This window comes from Lepidochelys kempii, chromosome 7, assembly GCF_965140265.1.
Source record: "Lepidochelys kempii isolate rLepKem1 chromosome 7, rLepKem1.hap2, whole genome shotgun sequence".
NCBI lineage: Eukaryota > Metazoa > Chordata > Testudines > Cheloniidae > Lepidochelys > Lepidochelys kempii.
This window is the reverse complement of record NC_133262.1, coordinates 32,094,713-32,111,882: the sequence shown is the minus strand read 5'-3', so window position 1 is coordinate 32,111,882 and position 17,170 is coordinate 32,094,713. Positions and strand designations below refer to the sequence as shown.

At 43.6% G+C, this 17,170-nt stretch overlaps 1 protein-coding gene across 3 annotated transcripts; it reads left to right on the top strand.

The window, feature by feature from the left end:
• The first annotated feature begins 124 nt into the window (after window positions 1-124).
• Window positions 125-16,820, top strand: SPDYC (speedy/RINGO cell cycle regulator family member C). 3 transcript variants are annotated; one of them, XM_073354845.1, is made up of 9 exons: window positions 125-187; window positions 1,709-1,878; window positions 2,870-2,943; window positions 7,556-7,812; window positions 8,611-8,669; window positions 13,025-13,110; window positions 14,493-14,664; window positions 15,502-15,808; window positions 16,507-16,820. In XM_073354845.1, exons 4-9 carry the CDS (start codon window positions 7,593-7,595, stop codon window positions 16,572-16,574), a joined length of 912 nt encoding a protein of 303 aa, XP_073210946.1. In that variant the 5' UTR covers window positions 125-187; window positions 1,709-1,878; window positions 2,870-2,943; window positions 7,556-7,592; the 3' UTR covers window positions 16,575-16,820. The 3 variants fall into 3 exon arrangements, with proteins under 3 accessions (XP_073210946.1, XP_073210945.1, XP_073210948.1); XM_073354844.1 differs by having other exon boundaries at window positions 2,870-2,947; XM_073354847.1 differs by lacking the exons at window positions 125-187; window positions 1,709-1,878; window positions 2,870-2,943 and adding an exon at window positions 2,970-3,025.
• The last annotated feature ends 350 nt before the right edge of the window (window positions 16,821-17,170 follow it).

Genomic DNA, 17,170 nt, shown 5'->3' with positions numbered 1-17,170 from the left:
CGCCTTCCACCGCTAAGGGGTAAAGAGGGTCCCGTGGCCCCTGCTGATTGGTCTAGCGTCATGGGTCTCCTCTAATCAGAAAAATCCCCATTGCTGGCCAATGAGGAAGGAACAGTTGTTGCTAGGGGCGATGGGGCAGATTATAGAACAGACCTATGGTGGACTCTGCGTGTGTGAAATGAGTTGGGTATGTTCTCATCCCAGATTCCCCTCTCGTCACCTCCCCACCAGCTCTGCCCTGAGGGGAGAAGTGGGTCCCTCAGGTCTGGGGTGGGGGTGACGCTGTGGGACAATAGATAGGGCACAAGAGTGGGAGCTATATCTGCTGGGTTCTTTCCCAGTTCTAGGAGGGGAGTGGGATCTAGTGGGTTAGAGTGGGGTGGTGCTGGAAGTCAGGACTCTTGGGGTTCCATTTGTAGCTCTGGCACTGACTTGCCATGTGAGTGACCTTGGGCAAGTAAGCTCTGTGTACCTTAGTTTTTCCAGATGTAAAATAGGGATAAGGATACTATGAGATAATGCTGTGAGATCCTTGGATATCAGTGGTAAGTTTGACTGTAAAATTTCCTACACAAGTGAAAAATATGCTGCACCCCGTGCTATAGTACGTGCTATAGTCCTGAGAGCATTAAGAAGCGAAAGAGAGAGATCAGAGAGAATAAAGTATCCTCTCTATTCTGCATTTGTCACCTCCCTGCCACTATGGTAACAGATCTGACTCTGTCTTACTGTTCACTTGCATCAGAAAGTGAACACTTCTGTATCTGAGATGCTCAGTCTTTCCTGCAAGAAATCCTTCAGGGTGCAAATGTATTTAACTAAATTAAATGCAGTTCTGTGACTCTATTATTGAATAAAATTATTGCAAAACAAACAACCTTGTGCTTCATTTTATTTGCAAAAACAAAAGGAGTACTTGTGGCACCTTAGAGACTAACCAATTTATTTGAGCATAAGCATCCGATGAAGTGAGCTGTAGCTCACGAAAGCTTATGCTCAAATAAATTGGTTAGTCTCTAAGGTGCCACAAGTACTCCTTTTCTTTTTGCGAATACAGACTAACACGGCTGTTACTCTGAAACCTTTCATTTTATTTGTGAGTTAATTTAGTGCTCAAGAAAGTAAAGCATATGCCTAGCATTCTGGTGTGGGCAGTTGCTGGAAACATCCCTTATACTGTTAATTTCTCCTGATTTGCAATACCCTTCTAATCCCAGATTCACCACATAGCTCTGCCAAACCAATACTTCTCAAGATGGTTCAGCAGTACTGCTGTTATAGTCTGGGGGTCTGTTTCTGCACTGCCCTTCACCTTTGGTAGTCATTTACACCAGTGCAAAGTGAGTTCAAAAGTGGGTGTGTAAAATTCCACTGTTCTAATTTGGTAGCAAATTATATCCACCACTCATGTAAATGTCTAAGTAGTGCTGGGCCCTTTGTTCTCACTACACACGGTTTTTCCAATACATCTCGATCTTATCCCACAGTACTGACTGATTTTCCAGTCCAGAGCTCCCTTGAGCTGACTGCCAAATATGCTTGCAATGCACACAAATAAGGCACCAAGGACCTTTTCGCTTGTGACCTAAACTAAAATTTGAACCCATGTGCATAGAATTGATAGCCAAGTACATTAACCTATTGTGTTTCAGGCCTTGCAAATGCCTTTCCATCAGGATATTTATTTATTAACTTATTATTATTATAGCACCTAGGAGCCCCAGTCATGGACCAGGACTGCGTTGTGCTACGCACCGTACAAACACAGAACAAAAAGATGATGCCTGCTCCAAATATCTTCCAATCGAAGTATAAGATATGAGACAACAGATTGATACAGACAGATGGGTAGTACAAGGAAACAATTAGACAATATTGGTCAGTATGATGGGCATTGTAATCTGAATTTTAAGGGCTAAGTAAAGTAAAATAGGATGGCAGATATGTGTGTAAAACTGGGCATCAGGTGTTCCTTTGCATGTGCAAAACTGAATGGCAGAAGTGTGTGTTAATCTGAAAGGGTGTGTGTGTATTTAAGACTGTCTGGAAGCCAGTTGTATGTGCTTTAAAATGGATGACAGGTAGGTATGTGTGTGTGTGTTAAAGTGGATGGCAGTTTTTTTCTGTTAAACTGTATGGCAGATTGGGGACTTTGACAAGCTGGCAGTTGTGCATGTATTAGACTAGACTATAGCTGTGCATGCCATGCAGGGATCTTGAGGCTTTGTAGCTCACACAACCATGTCTGATAATCTAGTCACGGCACTGCTCTTGATGTGTTGTGCTTCCTGAGCCCCAGTGAGACTTTGTTTTAGCTGTCACCCTCACCGCTGCAAAATAACAGGGACATTTGGACAAAGGATGGGAGGTCCAGGCTGGTATGTGACTTGCCACACACTAGGGTCACATGGTGAGCTGGGAATGTAACCTAGGAGTCCTGACTCTGTTGTGCTAAATGTGGGCTGATTTCACCATGCTCTGACATACAAGTTCCTATAGGAAGCTATATTGACAGGTGACTCTATAATAAATATCCCTTTAGACTTATTGGCTGGGAGTCTGAATAGCTCCCAGAAACCTCATCAGAATCCAATAAAACCCAGGAGTCCTGACTCCAAAGTGTGGGATGGGGGCAGCTTGACCTGATATACATGCTGCTATAGGAAGTTATGTTTGCAGGGGACCCTATAATAAATACATAATGAGAGTTGCTGTGTGGGCCTCAAATAGAGCCCCTGGAGCCCAGAGCCATGTGAAGTGGAACTTAGCCTACGCTCTCAGCAACACCCCTCCCCTCCCCCACGGCCCATTCCCCCGGGCTAATAGGGACTGAAGTCCCGCCTCTGACTTCCTGCTCTTTGATTGACAGGGGTCTGCGAGAGGCCGGTCTACCCATCGCTGATTGGCTAGGAGCTGGCAGGATTGAGCCTATAGAAGCCAACAGTGGGTAAGGGGGCGGGGTAAGGTTGATACCACCTCTGCGTGATTGCTGCGCGCGTGCGCGCTGCTTGGTTGCTCTGCTCAGGTGAGCGGGGGAGGCGGGAAAAGCAGTTGGTAGGGAGGAGCCACAACGGGAGGAGTAGCGGCTCCCTCCCTTTCCCTCACGCTCCCCCCTTGGCCCCCTAGGGGCAATGAGGGTGGGTAATAGGTATTAACCATTCCCCATATTAAAACTGTGGGGTAAATTGGAGGCTCCTTTGCCTGGAAAAGGGAATCTCTGTTCTTCCTCAAAATGGTGCCTTACATTTCCCGCCCCCGCTCCCCCGGGCATGAGCGAGGCACCAAGGTGTGTGTGGGAGGGTCACCCCAGATACTGAGGGCGTAGTATTGGCTCCATGCACCAATGTGGTAATAATGCATCACGTGGGGTGTCAGTGGTGACCCCAGAAATGTCCCTCCTACCACCCTCATGCCCTGCTGTAATGGGTAAGGCGGTGGTGTAAAAAGCCCTTTCATATTATTCCACTACACATACTGAGGGGGTAACAATGTACCTTTGTGTATGTATTTGGGCGTGTGTGTGTGAAAGATACCCAATCATTTCCCCTACCTGAGGGAAATAAGGCACCAATGCTCCCCCCACCCCCAAATACTCTTCTTATAGCTGCCATATAGACTAAGGGGATAGTGGGTAAAGCTGAAGGGTGAAATACAGCTGGCTTGGTTTGTGCAAACTGTTTCCTCCCCTTTTCTTATGAACCCTACATTTGCCTGAAAGGCTGATTTTTGGTGAATTAGATCTGCCCCATTTAATGTGGTGGCTTAGGCTCTCCACAAAGGTCCATGAGCCTAAACCTTTGTTTGATATTTGTAAGTGCCCAAAATGGTTGGGTTTCATCTGACTTTAGTCTAGCTCTTAAAAATAAACACAAAACAACCCCAGATGTGGAAATCTGAGGTGAAAATCTTTCTTGCCTTAAATTTGCCAATTGCTTTAGCCTGATGGGCTGAGTTATGTGGTCAAAGTTTGGTGACTTAAGTCCATGCAAAGCCCCAAACTTCCTTTAATTCCAAGAAGCCCAGGTGTTGGGTCAAAACTGCCATGTGGTATTGGCCCCAGGTCATTCCAAACTGGATACCGTGTTTGCTAAAACTGGCAATTGTGACCTCTACAGTCCATAGTTAATTTCAAAAATATGAAAATGGATCACTTTTGCTTCATTTGAGGTGTTGAAAAATTAAATGGGGCTGGGGGGAAAGGTTATATGTCTAAGTAGGTACTTAAAATGGCCAGGTAGGCTGTGGCTAGATAGCATGTCCATTAGTTAAAGCAGAGGGCTTCTATTCTATTCCCAGCTCTGGAATGGAGTGTTGACTAGTGCTTAGAGCACAGAACTAGGCATTGGAATGCCCAGGTTCCATACCTTATTCTGAGTCTTGGAGCAAAGTTGCTTCACATCTCTGTGCCCCAGTTTTTTCTTCTCTGTAAAATTGGGATAGTGCATGCACTTGAAAAGGGCTATAGTATATAATGGCAACATGTACTGCTTGATTGTTTCAGAGTTGCAGGATCTGAATTCATAGTAGTAGAACTACCAAGTGATATCCTGCATGGAGGCATTTTGATCACTTAGAAATTATTTGGTATTCCAGCTGTGTATACACACACACACTCACTCACTCTATGCCTAAAAAAGGATGCAAGGATTAGACCCATCAAACTGTTTTAATAGTGTGTGCCCTGAAAGTGATTCTGGGAACTTCAAGGTTAATTAGTGGTATTCTTGGGATTGGTTTTACATTAAAGGTTAGGAGGATGCTTGTACAGATGAAAAGTAGGGTGGGGATAGGAGAGAAGAAGAAAACTAGTATGTTGGATTTGACACTCACTTTAGGAAGGGAAACCTTTTAAATGGGGGAATTCAATCTACATTTGAGACAAATTGCCTGTCTTCTGCCTCATGTCCCCAAAGAGAGAGAGAAATGATCTCTCTTACCCAATGTTGTATTAATTATCTAGACTGGTGGTAATTCACTAATTAAAATTCATTCTTGAAGAATATTACATACCATATGGGGTCAGCAGTCATAGAAGGTCTGTCTGGTAGAGTTGATTAGTCTTGCTGTTGAATAAGTATTTTCTCTCTATAAATGTTATTTCCATTGCCTCCTGTGAGGAATGGACTTTAAGAGGTTACAGAATACCTACATATTAATTTTTTGGTGAGATTGTTAAAAATATTATCGGAATGGTCAAATGGAGGCCAAAAAAATCCCTGTGGCTTGTGTAGGTGTAGGAAACAATTGTTTAGACTTCAGAACAAATTTTAAATCCTGTTTTCCAGTTTAATTTTATTTACCACTTGCTGGGAAGAGACCACTAAACTTAAACTACTTTCTTTTGGGGGGAAGTGGAGGTAGGGGGAAGGTGTTTAAGTTAGGAAACAGTTGGTGAAGTTGGCGGGGGAGGAGGGAAGGTTGGAAAAACAAGCTGAACAAAGATGTGGGGCCTGACAAGGTTATAGGGATGGAAAGCATGTGGAAATTAAACATGAGGTGATTTGAGATTCTCTCCACTCATAGTAGGTCTGACATACAGTAACTCCTCACTTAATGTCATCCCAGTTAACATTCTTTCATTATTAGTTTGCTGAGCTATTAGAGAACATACTCGTTTAAAGTTGTGCAACGTTCCGTTATAAGGTTGTTTGGCTTGCCCCCCTCCACCCGCCCACCTGGCGCTCCTGCCAAGGAGCGGGCACAGGGGCTTGCCCCATTCTGCCCGCCTGGTGTTCCTACCAGAGAGCGTGGTCAGTTACTGTAGTAATATTCCTTTCCCAAAATATAGTCTTGTATTACTTTCTAAAGTACTTAAATGTGGGTATTCTAGCTAAATGCATTCATAGACAGAAATATAGGACCAGGGCAAACACCTTAAAAGGAATGGGAAAACATCTCCTTTGTGAAAGTTTTTATATTATAATTTTTCTCACTGTCTATGGTAATCCTGACACCTGTATGTTAATTACTTTCTCTCTGTTCGGTGTGTAAATTAGTTATTGGGTTAGAAAATGGTATTGGAAATATCGGTTTGAGTTGGTGGGACCATAGTTCTGCAAATGGATTAAAAAGGAGGGGCGGAGTTTAGATCCTAATCTATAATAACAGATTTGACAATGTCTTAACACCTACTCTTCACCCTAAAACAAGTAACTGGCTGAGTGTGTGTTGTACAGGGAATTTTAAATGGGAATTCAGAGGTCTAAACTAGTATTTTGGAAGGCTTTAAGGCACTAATGATTGATGTGTCTTTAGCATGATTAATTACACAGTTCCATTTTCACCTATCTCTGCTGACTTTATCCTTTTAAATTTAACAGGTATTGTTGTATGGCTCCCTCCTTCCCCATCCCACATGCACAGTTAAATGGTTAAAGCTCTTATTTTTAAAAACAGTTAAATGTTTAGATTGGTAAATCTGTGCTCAAGTTTTGGCAAAAGGCTCTTTGCAAGTTCAGAGTATTGTAGGAGTGATTTAAAACATAGTTACAGGAGTTTTAAAACAAGTTAAGCTTTTCCTTTAGATTTATACAAGTCAGCACCATATATCTAATGAGTCACGGAGTTCCACACTGCATGGCAAAGGCAGGATATTCTGAATTAATAAACAGAGAATGTAAATTGATAGTCTTGTGCTGCAGCATTGGATGTATAATGAGCAGTAATTTTGAAAGGCTAGCAGAGGGACCATTATTCCCTTGGTTTGTCTGTATGTATTCAACTACTGACTTATTTTCATTTTGGAGGGATTTTTCTCCCCATTGCCCTTACATTCATTTATCTTGATTAAGTACGTTGTAAAGAAAAAAAATCTTTGATTTAAAAACTAAGGTCTCAATTTTTACAAGATCCTAATGATTGCAGGTGCTGAACTCGAGACACTTTAAATGGGCCTGATTTTTCAGAGAGTAGGTGCTCTGTGCTTTCTGAAAATCAGACCCCTTTAAGGTGTCTCGAGTACCCATAATCATTAGGATCTTGTGAAAACATAGACCTTAGGTTTTGCTTTGTTTTTTTTAAACCTAATTTGCTTTTCCTTTTTTTTCAAAACGTTTACTCAGCTTGGACAGCGAAACTGGATTGGTCAAGGTTTTTTTTGTTTTGTGTCGCCCCCCCCATCTAGTGCTGGTGGGCATGACAGCTTGACAATTGTGGAAACGCAAGTTATTGTTGTGTATCTAGAACAGGTGCAACATGGGCAGTAGCAGTGCGAACTGTCTCTCAATGCTCTAACTGGGTGCCACCATGCCTTAAGCCTGCCTCTAAAGAAGAACGGTATTCAATCTATGTAACTCAAAGGCTGACTGCGCCAATGAAGGCGGCTGTCCAACTTCAATTGTTGTGATGGGTCTTAATCCACTTCCCAGTGGATAGTTATCTGTTTTACAAAACCAATAACTAATATCTCACAGGCCACCAAACAGCCATTATGTGATAACAGCTCTTGATTGCTACTGATTGAAGCTTGACTTGGAAATGGTAACCTTTACTGAAAGAGCTTCCTATTGAATTACCAATTCTGTTAATTCTACTTCTTAATCCCTTTCCACTGCAGAAAAGCCCCTGAGCCTCCACTAATACCAGTAAAAAAAATGAGGCATACTCAGAGTATTTCCCATGTACCTCCTGTGGTCACCACTGGGGTGAAGCCAGGGAACATGAGGCCGCATCACAACAGCACAAAGGGCATTGGAGCACTTAGCAGGATGCGAATCCCTGAGAGAGAGCATTCCATAGCAGTGCTGAAAAGCATGCAGCGACCTCCATTCCATCTACACCAAGAAGAGCAAGAAGCCTTCTTCAACCTACTGGGTAGGAGGCAAGACCAGTCATTCAAACTGTCCAGCATCTTGGGATATACAGTTTAGACAAAAGATGGTGTACAAAACTGTATTGTGTATTGGGAATGGGTTCCCAAGGCTGGATAAGACTGCAGTGACCCACTGGCAGTAAACCCAAGTAGGGAATTGCAGGGAAGGGGTATTTTTAACTGTCTGTAACAAGATAAGCTTTGTATCCAAGATAAATTTTAAATGATCTGGAGGATTCAAGTTGATGATTTGACTGTTCAAGTTGGCAACTGCTTGAAAAGGGGAATGTTATCTGTGTTTAGCACACAGTATGGGGAGTAAGGAAATGTGGGTTTCTCAAGGAAAAAAAATTCTTTGACTTAATTCCCTTATCTCCACCTCTAAATGTTGGATGATACCACTGTTCTAAAGTGCTCTGAGAACCTTGAACAAAGTCTCATAAGTGCAAAATACTTAAAATTCCATTTTAGAAATGGAATAGTTTGATGGAAGTCTAGACTTTACCCACTCTGGGAGTATGGCACTGCTAGCTACAGCTATGTTTAAGCTGCTATATTTAGTAGAGTTCCAGCAATTTTCTTTGACCACAGGCTGTGAAAGTCTCTTGTCTGAGAACAGTGTTGGAACCATGTTCTAAATTCATGCTATAAACTACCTTGGCAGGTCACTCTAGAGAGATTCTTGCAAAGATTCCACCATTGCTAGAGTAGGAAACAGTACTCACATTCTGAAAGCAACAATCTTTGAACAATATGAAACAACTAAATACAGCTGCCTCACTTTTTCTTCCCTTTACCAGAGGATGACTTGGTACAAGAGTTCTTGTCTATGGACATATGCTACAAAATTTCAGATAAGGTATGTCCCTCATGCTCCTACTTCCTTTCAACTTCCTTATAACAACCTTTCTAAATAGCAATGCACAGTAGTTTAATGACTCTAACTTTTTGACTCTTACGCAGTATCTTATTTCACTAGGAGGGTGGTGAAGCACTGGAATGGGGTTACCTAGGGAGGTGGTGGAGTCTCCATCCTTAGAGATTTTTAAGGCCCAGCTTGACAAAGCCTTGGCTGGGATGATTTAGTTGGTGTTGGTCCTGCTTTTGAGCAGGAGATTGGACTAGATGACCTCCTGAGGTCTCTTTCAACCCTAATATTCTATGATCTCTAACTTATAAATCAAACTTCAACACAAGGGCCAGGGCCTCATCACCACTGAAGACTGATATTTTTGCATTCATAACTCAAATGACTCCACCACTTTTCTTCAAACTTTCCATAAATCCCATTCTAGGCTGAGAGAAACCATGAGGCTTTAGCCCTTGGGAAAACTGTAGGGAGTGGTAATGAATCATAGAATATCAGGGTTGGAAGGGACCTCAGGAGGTCATCTAGTCCAACCCCTGCTCAGAGCAGGACTGATCCCCAATTAAATCATCCCAGCCAGGGCTTTGTCAAGCCTGACCTTAAAAACTTCCAAGGAAGGAGATTCCACCACCTCCCTAGGTAACGCATACTAGTGTTTCACCACCCTCCTAGTGAAAAAGTTTTTCCTAATATCCAACCTAAATCTCCCCCACTGAAACTTGAGACCATTATTCCTTGTTCTGCCATCTGCTACCACTGAGAACAGTCTAGAGCCATCCTCTTTGGACCCCCCTTTCAGGTAGTTGAAAGCAGCTATCAAATCCCCCCTCATTCTTCTCTTCCATAGACTAAATATCCCCAGTTCCCTCAGCCTTTCCTCATAACTCATGTGTTCCATGTGCCCTCCGCTGGACCTCTTTCCAATTTTTCCACATCCTTCTTGTAGTATGGGGCCCAAAACTGGACACAGTACTCCAGATGAGGCCTCACCGGTATCGAATAGAGGGGAACGATCACATCCCTCGATCTGCTGGCAATGTCCCTACATATACATCCCAAAATGCCATTGGCCTTCTTTGCAACAAGGGCACACTGTTGACTCATATCCAGCTTCTCGTCCACTGTAACCCCTAGGTCCTTTTCTGCAAAACTGCTGCCGAGCCATTTGGTCCCTAGTCTGTAGCGGTGCATTGGATTCTTCCATCCTAAGTGCAGGACTCTGCGCTTGTCCTTGTTGAATCTCATCAGATTTCTTTTGGCCCAATCCTCCAATTTGTCTAGGTCCCTCTGTATCCTATCCCTACTCAGCAGTGTATCTACCTCTCCTCCCAGTTTAGCATCATCTGCAAACTTCCTGAGGGTGCAATCCACACCATCCTCCAGATCATTTATGAAGATATTGAGCAAAACCGGCCCCAGGACCGACCCTTGGGGCACTCCGCTTCATACCAGCTGCCAACTAGACATGGAGCCATTGATCACTTATAGTCCATTCATCCAGCCCATACTACTTTAACTTGCTGGCAAGAATACTGTGGGAGACAGTGTCAAAAGTTTTGCTAAAGTCAAGGAACAACACATCCACTGCTTTCCCTTCATCCACAGAACCAGTTATCTCGTCATAGAAGGTAATTAGATTAGTCAGGCATGACTTGCCCTTGGTGAATCCATGCTGACTGTTCCTGATCACTTTCCTCTCTAAGTGCTTCAGAATTGATTCCTTGAGGACCTTGCTCCATGATTTTTCCAGGGACTGAGGTGAGGCCGACTGGCCTGTAGTTCCCAGGATCCTCCTTCTTCCCTTTTTTAAAGATGAGCACTACGTTAGCCTTTTTCCAGTCGTCCGGGACTTCCCCCGATCACCATGAGTTTTCAAAGATAATGACCAATGGCTCTGCAATCACATCTGCCAACTCCTTTAGCACTCTCGGATGCAGTGCATCCAGCCCCATGGACTTGTGCACGTCCAGCTTTTCTAAATAGTCCCGAACCGCTTCTTTCTCCACAAAGGGCTGGTCACCTCCTCACCATGCTGTGCTGCACAGTGCAGTAGTCTGGGAGCTGACCTTGCTCGTGAAGACAGAGGCAAACAAAGCATTGAGTACATTACCTTTTTCCACATCCTCTGTCACTAGGTTGCCTCCCTCATTCAGTAAGGGGCCCACACTTTCCTTGACTTTCTTCTTGTTGCTAACATACCTGAAGAAACCCTTCTTGTTACTCTTAACATCTCTTGCTAGCTGCAACTCCAGGTGTGATTTGGCCTTCCTGATTTCACTCCTGCATGCCCGAGCAATATTTTTATACTCATCCCTAGTCATTTGTCCAATCTTCCACTTCTTGTAAGCTTCTTTTTTGTATTTAAGATCAGCAAGGATTTCACTGTTAAGCCAAGCTGGTCGCCTGCCATATTTACTATTTTTTCTACACATCGGGATGGTTTGTCCCTGTAACCTCAATAAGGATTCTTTATAATACAGCCAGCTCTCCTGGACTCCTTTCCCCCTCATGTTATTCTCCCAGGGGATCTTGCCCATCAGTTCCCTGAGGGAGTCAAAGTCTGCTTTTTTGAAGTCCAGGGTCCGTATTCTGCTGCTTTCTTTTCTTCCTTGTGTTAGGATCCTGAACTTGATCATCTCATGGTCACTGCCTCCCAGGTTCCCATCCACTTTTGCTTCCCCTACTAATTCTTCCCGGTTTGTGAGCAGCAGGTCAAGAAGAGCTCTGCCCCTAGTTGGTTCCTCCAGCACTTGCACCAGGAAATTGTCCCCTACATTTTCCAAAAACTTCCTGGATTGTCTGTGCACCGCTGTATTGCTCTCCCAGCAGATATCAGGGTGATTGAAGTCTCCCAATGAGAACCAGGGCCTGCGATCTAATAACTTCCGTGAGTTGCCGGAAGAAAGCCTCGTCCACCTCATCCCCCTGGTCTCGTAGTCTATAACAGATTCCCACCAGGACATCACTCTTGTTGCTCACACTTCCAAACTTAATCCAATCTAGGTTTTTCTGCAGTTTCATACTTGAGCTCTGAGCAGTCATACTGCTCTCTTACATACAATGCAACTCCCCCACCTTTTCTGCCCTGTCTGTCCTTCCTGAACAGCTTATATCCATCCATGACAGTACTCCAGTCATGTGAGTTATCCCACCAAGTCTCTGTTATTCCAATCGCATCGTAATTTCTTGACTTTGCCAGGACTTCCAGTTCTCCCTGCTTGTTTCCCAGGCTTCATGCATTTGTGTATAGGCACTTGAGATAACCCGCTGATCGCCCCACTTTCTCAGTATGAGGCAGGAGCCCTCCCCTCTCACGCACTCCTGCTCGTGCTTCCTCCCGGTATCCCACTTACCTCAAGGCTTTGGTCTCCTTCCCCCAGTGAACCTAGTTTAAAGCCCTCCTCACTAGATTAGCCAGTGTGCTTGCGAAGATGCTCTTCCCTCTCTTCGTTAGGTGGAGCCTGTCTCTGCCTAGCACTCCTCCTTCTTGGAACACCATCCATGGTCCTAGAATCCAAAGCCTTCTCTCCAACACCACCTGCGTAGCCATTTGTTGACTTCCACGATTCGACGGTCTCTACCCAGGCCTTTTCCTTCCACAGGGAGGATGGATGAGCTTAGAACCAGTGCTTAATTTGTAATGAAAGAGGTGCTGGGGCTCAAGCAATTTTATTACATTCATAACTGATGCAGCAAGTCCAGAAGTGCTGGGGGTATGAACTGCCAAGCCTCAAGGTGCCGGGGCTCAGCCCTGGCACAAATTAAGCACTGCTTAGTACAGACACTCAGTCTGACTTCTTATAGCCATCACTCTGGTAAAGGACCTTTGGGATTCTATAGATGTTGCATTAAAATGAACGACAGTCCTAAGCTGTCATATGCTTTTTCCCATGCTGCCTGTCACGCTTGGGAGAAGCTCACTGTGAATGTCTGGAGAGCTAACTCTATCCACCTTCAAATTCCTCTGCCATGAAGCTTACAGGAAATTTTTTTTGCCAACAGTTAACTAACTGGTGTGCATAGACCACTGCTTATTGTGCTGACCAACACGGTCTCATTGTTTCCTTGTACGCCCCTGTCTGTATCCCTCCATCTCCTGTCTTGTACTTGGAAGTTTTGTTCTGTGTTTGCACAGGGACTAGAATAATGGGGTCTTGGTCCATGACTGAGGCTCCTAAGGGCTATGATAATACAAATAATTAGCAAGCCTCCACAAAAGTGCTTCCTTTCTTCACTCACTCCCCTTATGGCTCAATTTCTTTTGTTTTTAAACTTAAATACTAGATAGAACATATTTTGTTTCTTCTGATCCAGAACTGGGTCTATTAAAGGTAACTCTTGTTTAGTATCTTCTAGCCATGGCTCTGACTTACTTCAAACGTGCTGGCCTGCATATTAGTGAATACACACGGATGAACCTTTTCACTGCTCTGTAAGTACCTTGTGGCTCTTAATCTTGTGATCCCAGTCTGTAACAATCCCACCATATAAATAATGCATAGACAGCAGAATGGAGAAGACGAATTGGGTTACCTAGTCCATGCCACCAAATGGTTTGGCAGGAGGAATGGCTATTAGGAGTATAGTTTACTGTGGACCCAGACACTATTGCGCACACCAGTATCTGAAGAAGTTATACCCAACTTAAACCTCCCTGCACCTACCCCCCCGCCTCCCAAAAATTCCCCATGCCATACTGATCAGCCATAATTGTCCCCCAGATCGGAAAAGCACAATTTACTTGCAGTGTTTCCAGTTAGCTTAAGTAGATGATTTCAAAGGGTTTCCCTCTAACACTAATTTTAGACTTCATTATTGGGTAGAGGCTAGTAGATATTTTTTTTAACCTTCTGTTTCAAGAGGCTAATGATGATCCCACTGATTTGTGTTTTATCCTGATGAATTTTAATTACATGGGCTGGATGCAGGGATCCCGAAGTCATACTTATGTCTTTTTTCTCTCTATGGATAAGGAGCATTTTATTCTGTTTGTATAGTGCCTAGCACATTGGTGTCCAGGTCTATGACCGGGCTCCTACACATTTTATTATATATGAATGAGAGAGAGAATGTAAAAAATCCCCACCCCCGTCTTAACATAATTACTATTTCAGGAGTTGCAGAAATCTCCCATAGTGCTTGCAAGTGAATTCCACCTCCACCATGATCTAGTAGCAGGAGAGGCCTCTATGGGTTGCTCTTCAATCCCTCCTTCGTGTACTAAGGTTTTAGGTATGACACCTGCAGCTGAATATACTGCATGGGCACTTGAGGCCTGATTCTTACTCTAAAGCTCTTCTGCCTATGGACCCACTTGTAAGGATACTTTACTCTTTCAAAGTGGTGTAGAGCTACATTGGTGTGAATGAGCATTATTCCTGTTAAGGGCAAACACAGCATCAATCCAATCCCAAACTAATCACATCACCTTGCAAACTATACGCATCTAATAGAATCAGTATCTACTGTCATACGTATGTTGTGTGAGAACTCATTTACAACATAATCCACTTGTATTCTGTGCACCTATAGGAAAAACTCACGCGCTATTGTATGCACCTAAACACCATTGGCTTTCATTGCAAATGAGTGATTTGCAAAAGCCTCTTACGGTGGAGTTCTGTGGGTTTAGAATGCTCCCTCTTTTATACAATGTAATGCTGGAGTGTTTAGGCTTAACACTTGTTACGCTGAAAGCTAATATAACAATTCCAGGCTGTACCATACAACTTCCTAGGCTGAGTGCTTCTGAGAAGCACTGGTTAGAAGAATTTCTGTGGATATAGCCTGTTTTGCCCCATTTTCCTGATGCAGGTACTTGGCTAATGACATGGAGGAAGATGAAGAGGATTACAAGTATGAGATCTTTCCCTGGGCCCTTGGTGACAACTGGCGGCAGCTGTTCCCACAGTTCTTAAAACTGAGGGATGGCTTCTGGGCTAAAATGAACTACCGAGCAGTGGTCAGCCGGCGTTGTTGTGATGAGGTTAGCCATGGCAGACATATTTTTTACATGCTTGTAATACTGGGACTATGGCTAACACGTTAATAGTCACTAGAATCAATAGTTTATGCAAATCAGGCCTTAACCCTTTATAGGAACTGGAACTGACCATGGGAGGATAAGTGTCCCTGCTAGCACACTAGGAAGGTCAGGAATAGCGTAGTGGGTGCATCTGTCTAGCTATTTCTCAGACATTAAATAAAACCTCAGTCTCTAGGATTTTCAAACCACTCTTAGTACAGAATCCTACTTAAGTTTAAAGATTCTTGGATCAGCGATGGCTAGGATTCTACTGAACAGTCACAACCTTTATGTTCTACAAATGTTTTCCCCACCAACATTAATTAGTAGTTGCTGTTCTAGCTTTAGTTATGATCAAAGCATTCTTACATCAATAAATCTGTCTGATAAATAAATCCATGTGGGGAATGTTCAGATGCTACACTGTAGTTCTTACTGTCTTTGAAGCCTTATACCAGGGGTGGCCAAACTTAGTGACCCTTTGAGTCTCATACAACAATCTTCTGAAGTTCAAGAGCTGGGATGCACCTGCTGGGGCTCAGGGTCCAAAGCTCCTCCACCCCCAGTCTGGTAGTTAGAGAATAGGGGAGTGGAGGAGCTTGACGAGCCACACTTTAACTGTACATGTGGCTCACAAGCCATGGTTTGGCCACCCCTGCACTATACACTAAAACGACTAGATATGACAAGATATATATAGCCTTAGTTTTAAATCTTACTGAATACAATTTTAAATGAATCCAGGAAGATTCAGTGGCGAGGAAAAAAAATTGGCTGGTCTATACTCTTCTGATCTAGATAATGTCAAAGGAGCCATCCCACTGGGCTTGGTCACGTGAACGACCCCTTCATCACAGTGGAGCACTAAGAAGCTACCTGAAGAATGAAAAGGACTCACTTCCCCGAGGACCTGGTGTTACACCTCCAAGCTGCCCCCTCTGCACTTGTGAGCTGACTGAAGAGGAAGGCAGCCCAGAAGATGCTCCAAGTGCCAGTATTACTTCTGATGGTGACCTATTGCCATTCACTAACAAGTGGTCCCAGAACTTTATTATCTTCCCTCATAAAATAATGCTGGATCCAGTGGCAACATATAGCCTGCAGAGTAAGTAGGGACAAGTCCCTCTCCCGGGCTCCAGCCCTGTTATCTGATTTGGAAAGATGCGCACACTTTTTTAGAGAAATAGGGTTCCTAAGTGCCCAGTTTCCATATTCATAACTAGTGGTGAGATGAATTGATGGGAATCACTTTCTATTCTAGGGATAAGCAAGTTACTGTACTTGAGTTAATTTAAACCCCATGTTGAAGAACTAGCCCTCTAGGCTAAGTGTAATGGTTTCTTTCAGGAAACTGGAAACAATCCCTCTCGCATGGCAAAGAAAGGGGCCAGTTTTACTCCTCAGACTTGCCTGCTATTGGGAGCCCTTTAGATTTTAACTTTTTCAGGGCCACCCACATACATCTGTAAACCATAAATGGAAAATTAAGCATGGATTGTGCTGCCTCCAGAGTCAATGCTGCATTTCTCTGGGCAGAATTCAGCAAAGAGGTGGGGTGTGACTTTTAGATGACACTCCAGAAGTACTGACTCTGGGTATCCCTCTAGTAGTTCTGCTTCTGGGAGTCTGTCCTTGGCACCAAGATGCTGTCTGCTGTTTTATTGGAATCCAAGAGCCAGTGTGGTCTCCAACCACTGACTTAATGTTTAGTGGCTATAATTGTGTATTTCCCAGTAAGGTGTATAGGTACTTGATTTGCAAGTGTGGTTATATGTTAAGCCTCTTGGGTTTCTTGGTCTGCAGTCCTGCAGGAGCCAGGAGTCACTATGGAGCCTGATGGAACCGGCATGGATTGGCGATCTGTGGGATGACTGACTATTCCAGGACCAAGATGTCTCCTCCCAAGGAACTGCAAGTGGCACTGGACTTGTTCTCATTCTGCTGTTCACAGAACTATGTTTTCCCCACGCACTTTATGAATATATTCTGGTTGTGAACAGGAAGACAGGGCAGTACTTATGTATTTAAAAAAATTGCTTGCTGATGCAGCTATTCAAATGTGCCTTATTTAATGTGCAAATGCCAATGTAATAGGTGGACAGGCTCTTAATAAAAATGTCCAGGAAAAAAAGTTTATTTTCTGTTCATAGAGAATCCTGGTGAATGTAACAATTATCAGGGCAACAAAACTTGATATTGAGTGAGTATAGCAGTGACCTATGGTGTCATGGTTGTACTTGTTTAAGGCTTGGGATGAACACAGGTGTGGAGGAGGGATTCCTGGAGAAGAAAATCAGAGTTTTTACATTGCTGGTAGGTCTGTTTGAGCAGAGCATCTGAATCTTTCAGGTCTCAAAGGGAACTCAATGGCAGTAATATCCACTTGCACCAAAAAGGCTTTATTGGGGGGGAGGGAAGAATGTAATCAATACTGGGCTTCTGTTTTAAGAGCAACTAGTACTGGCTG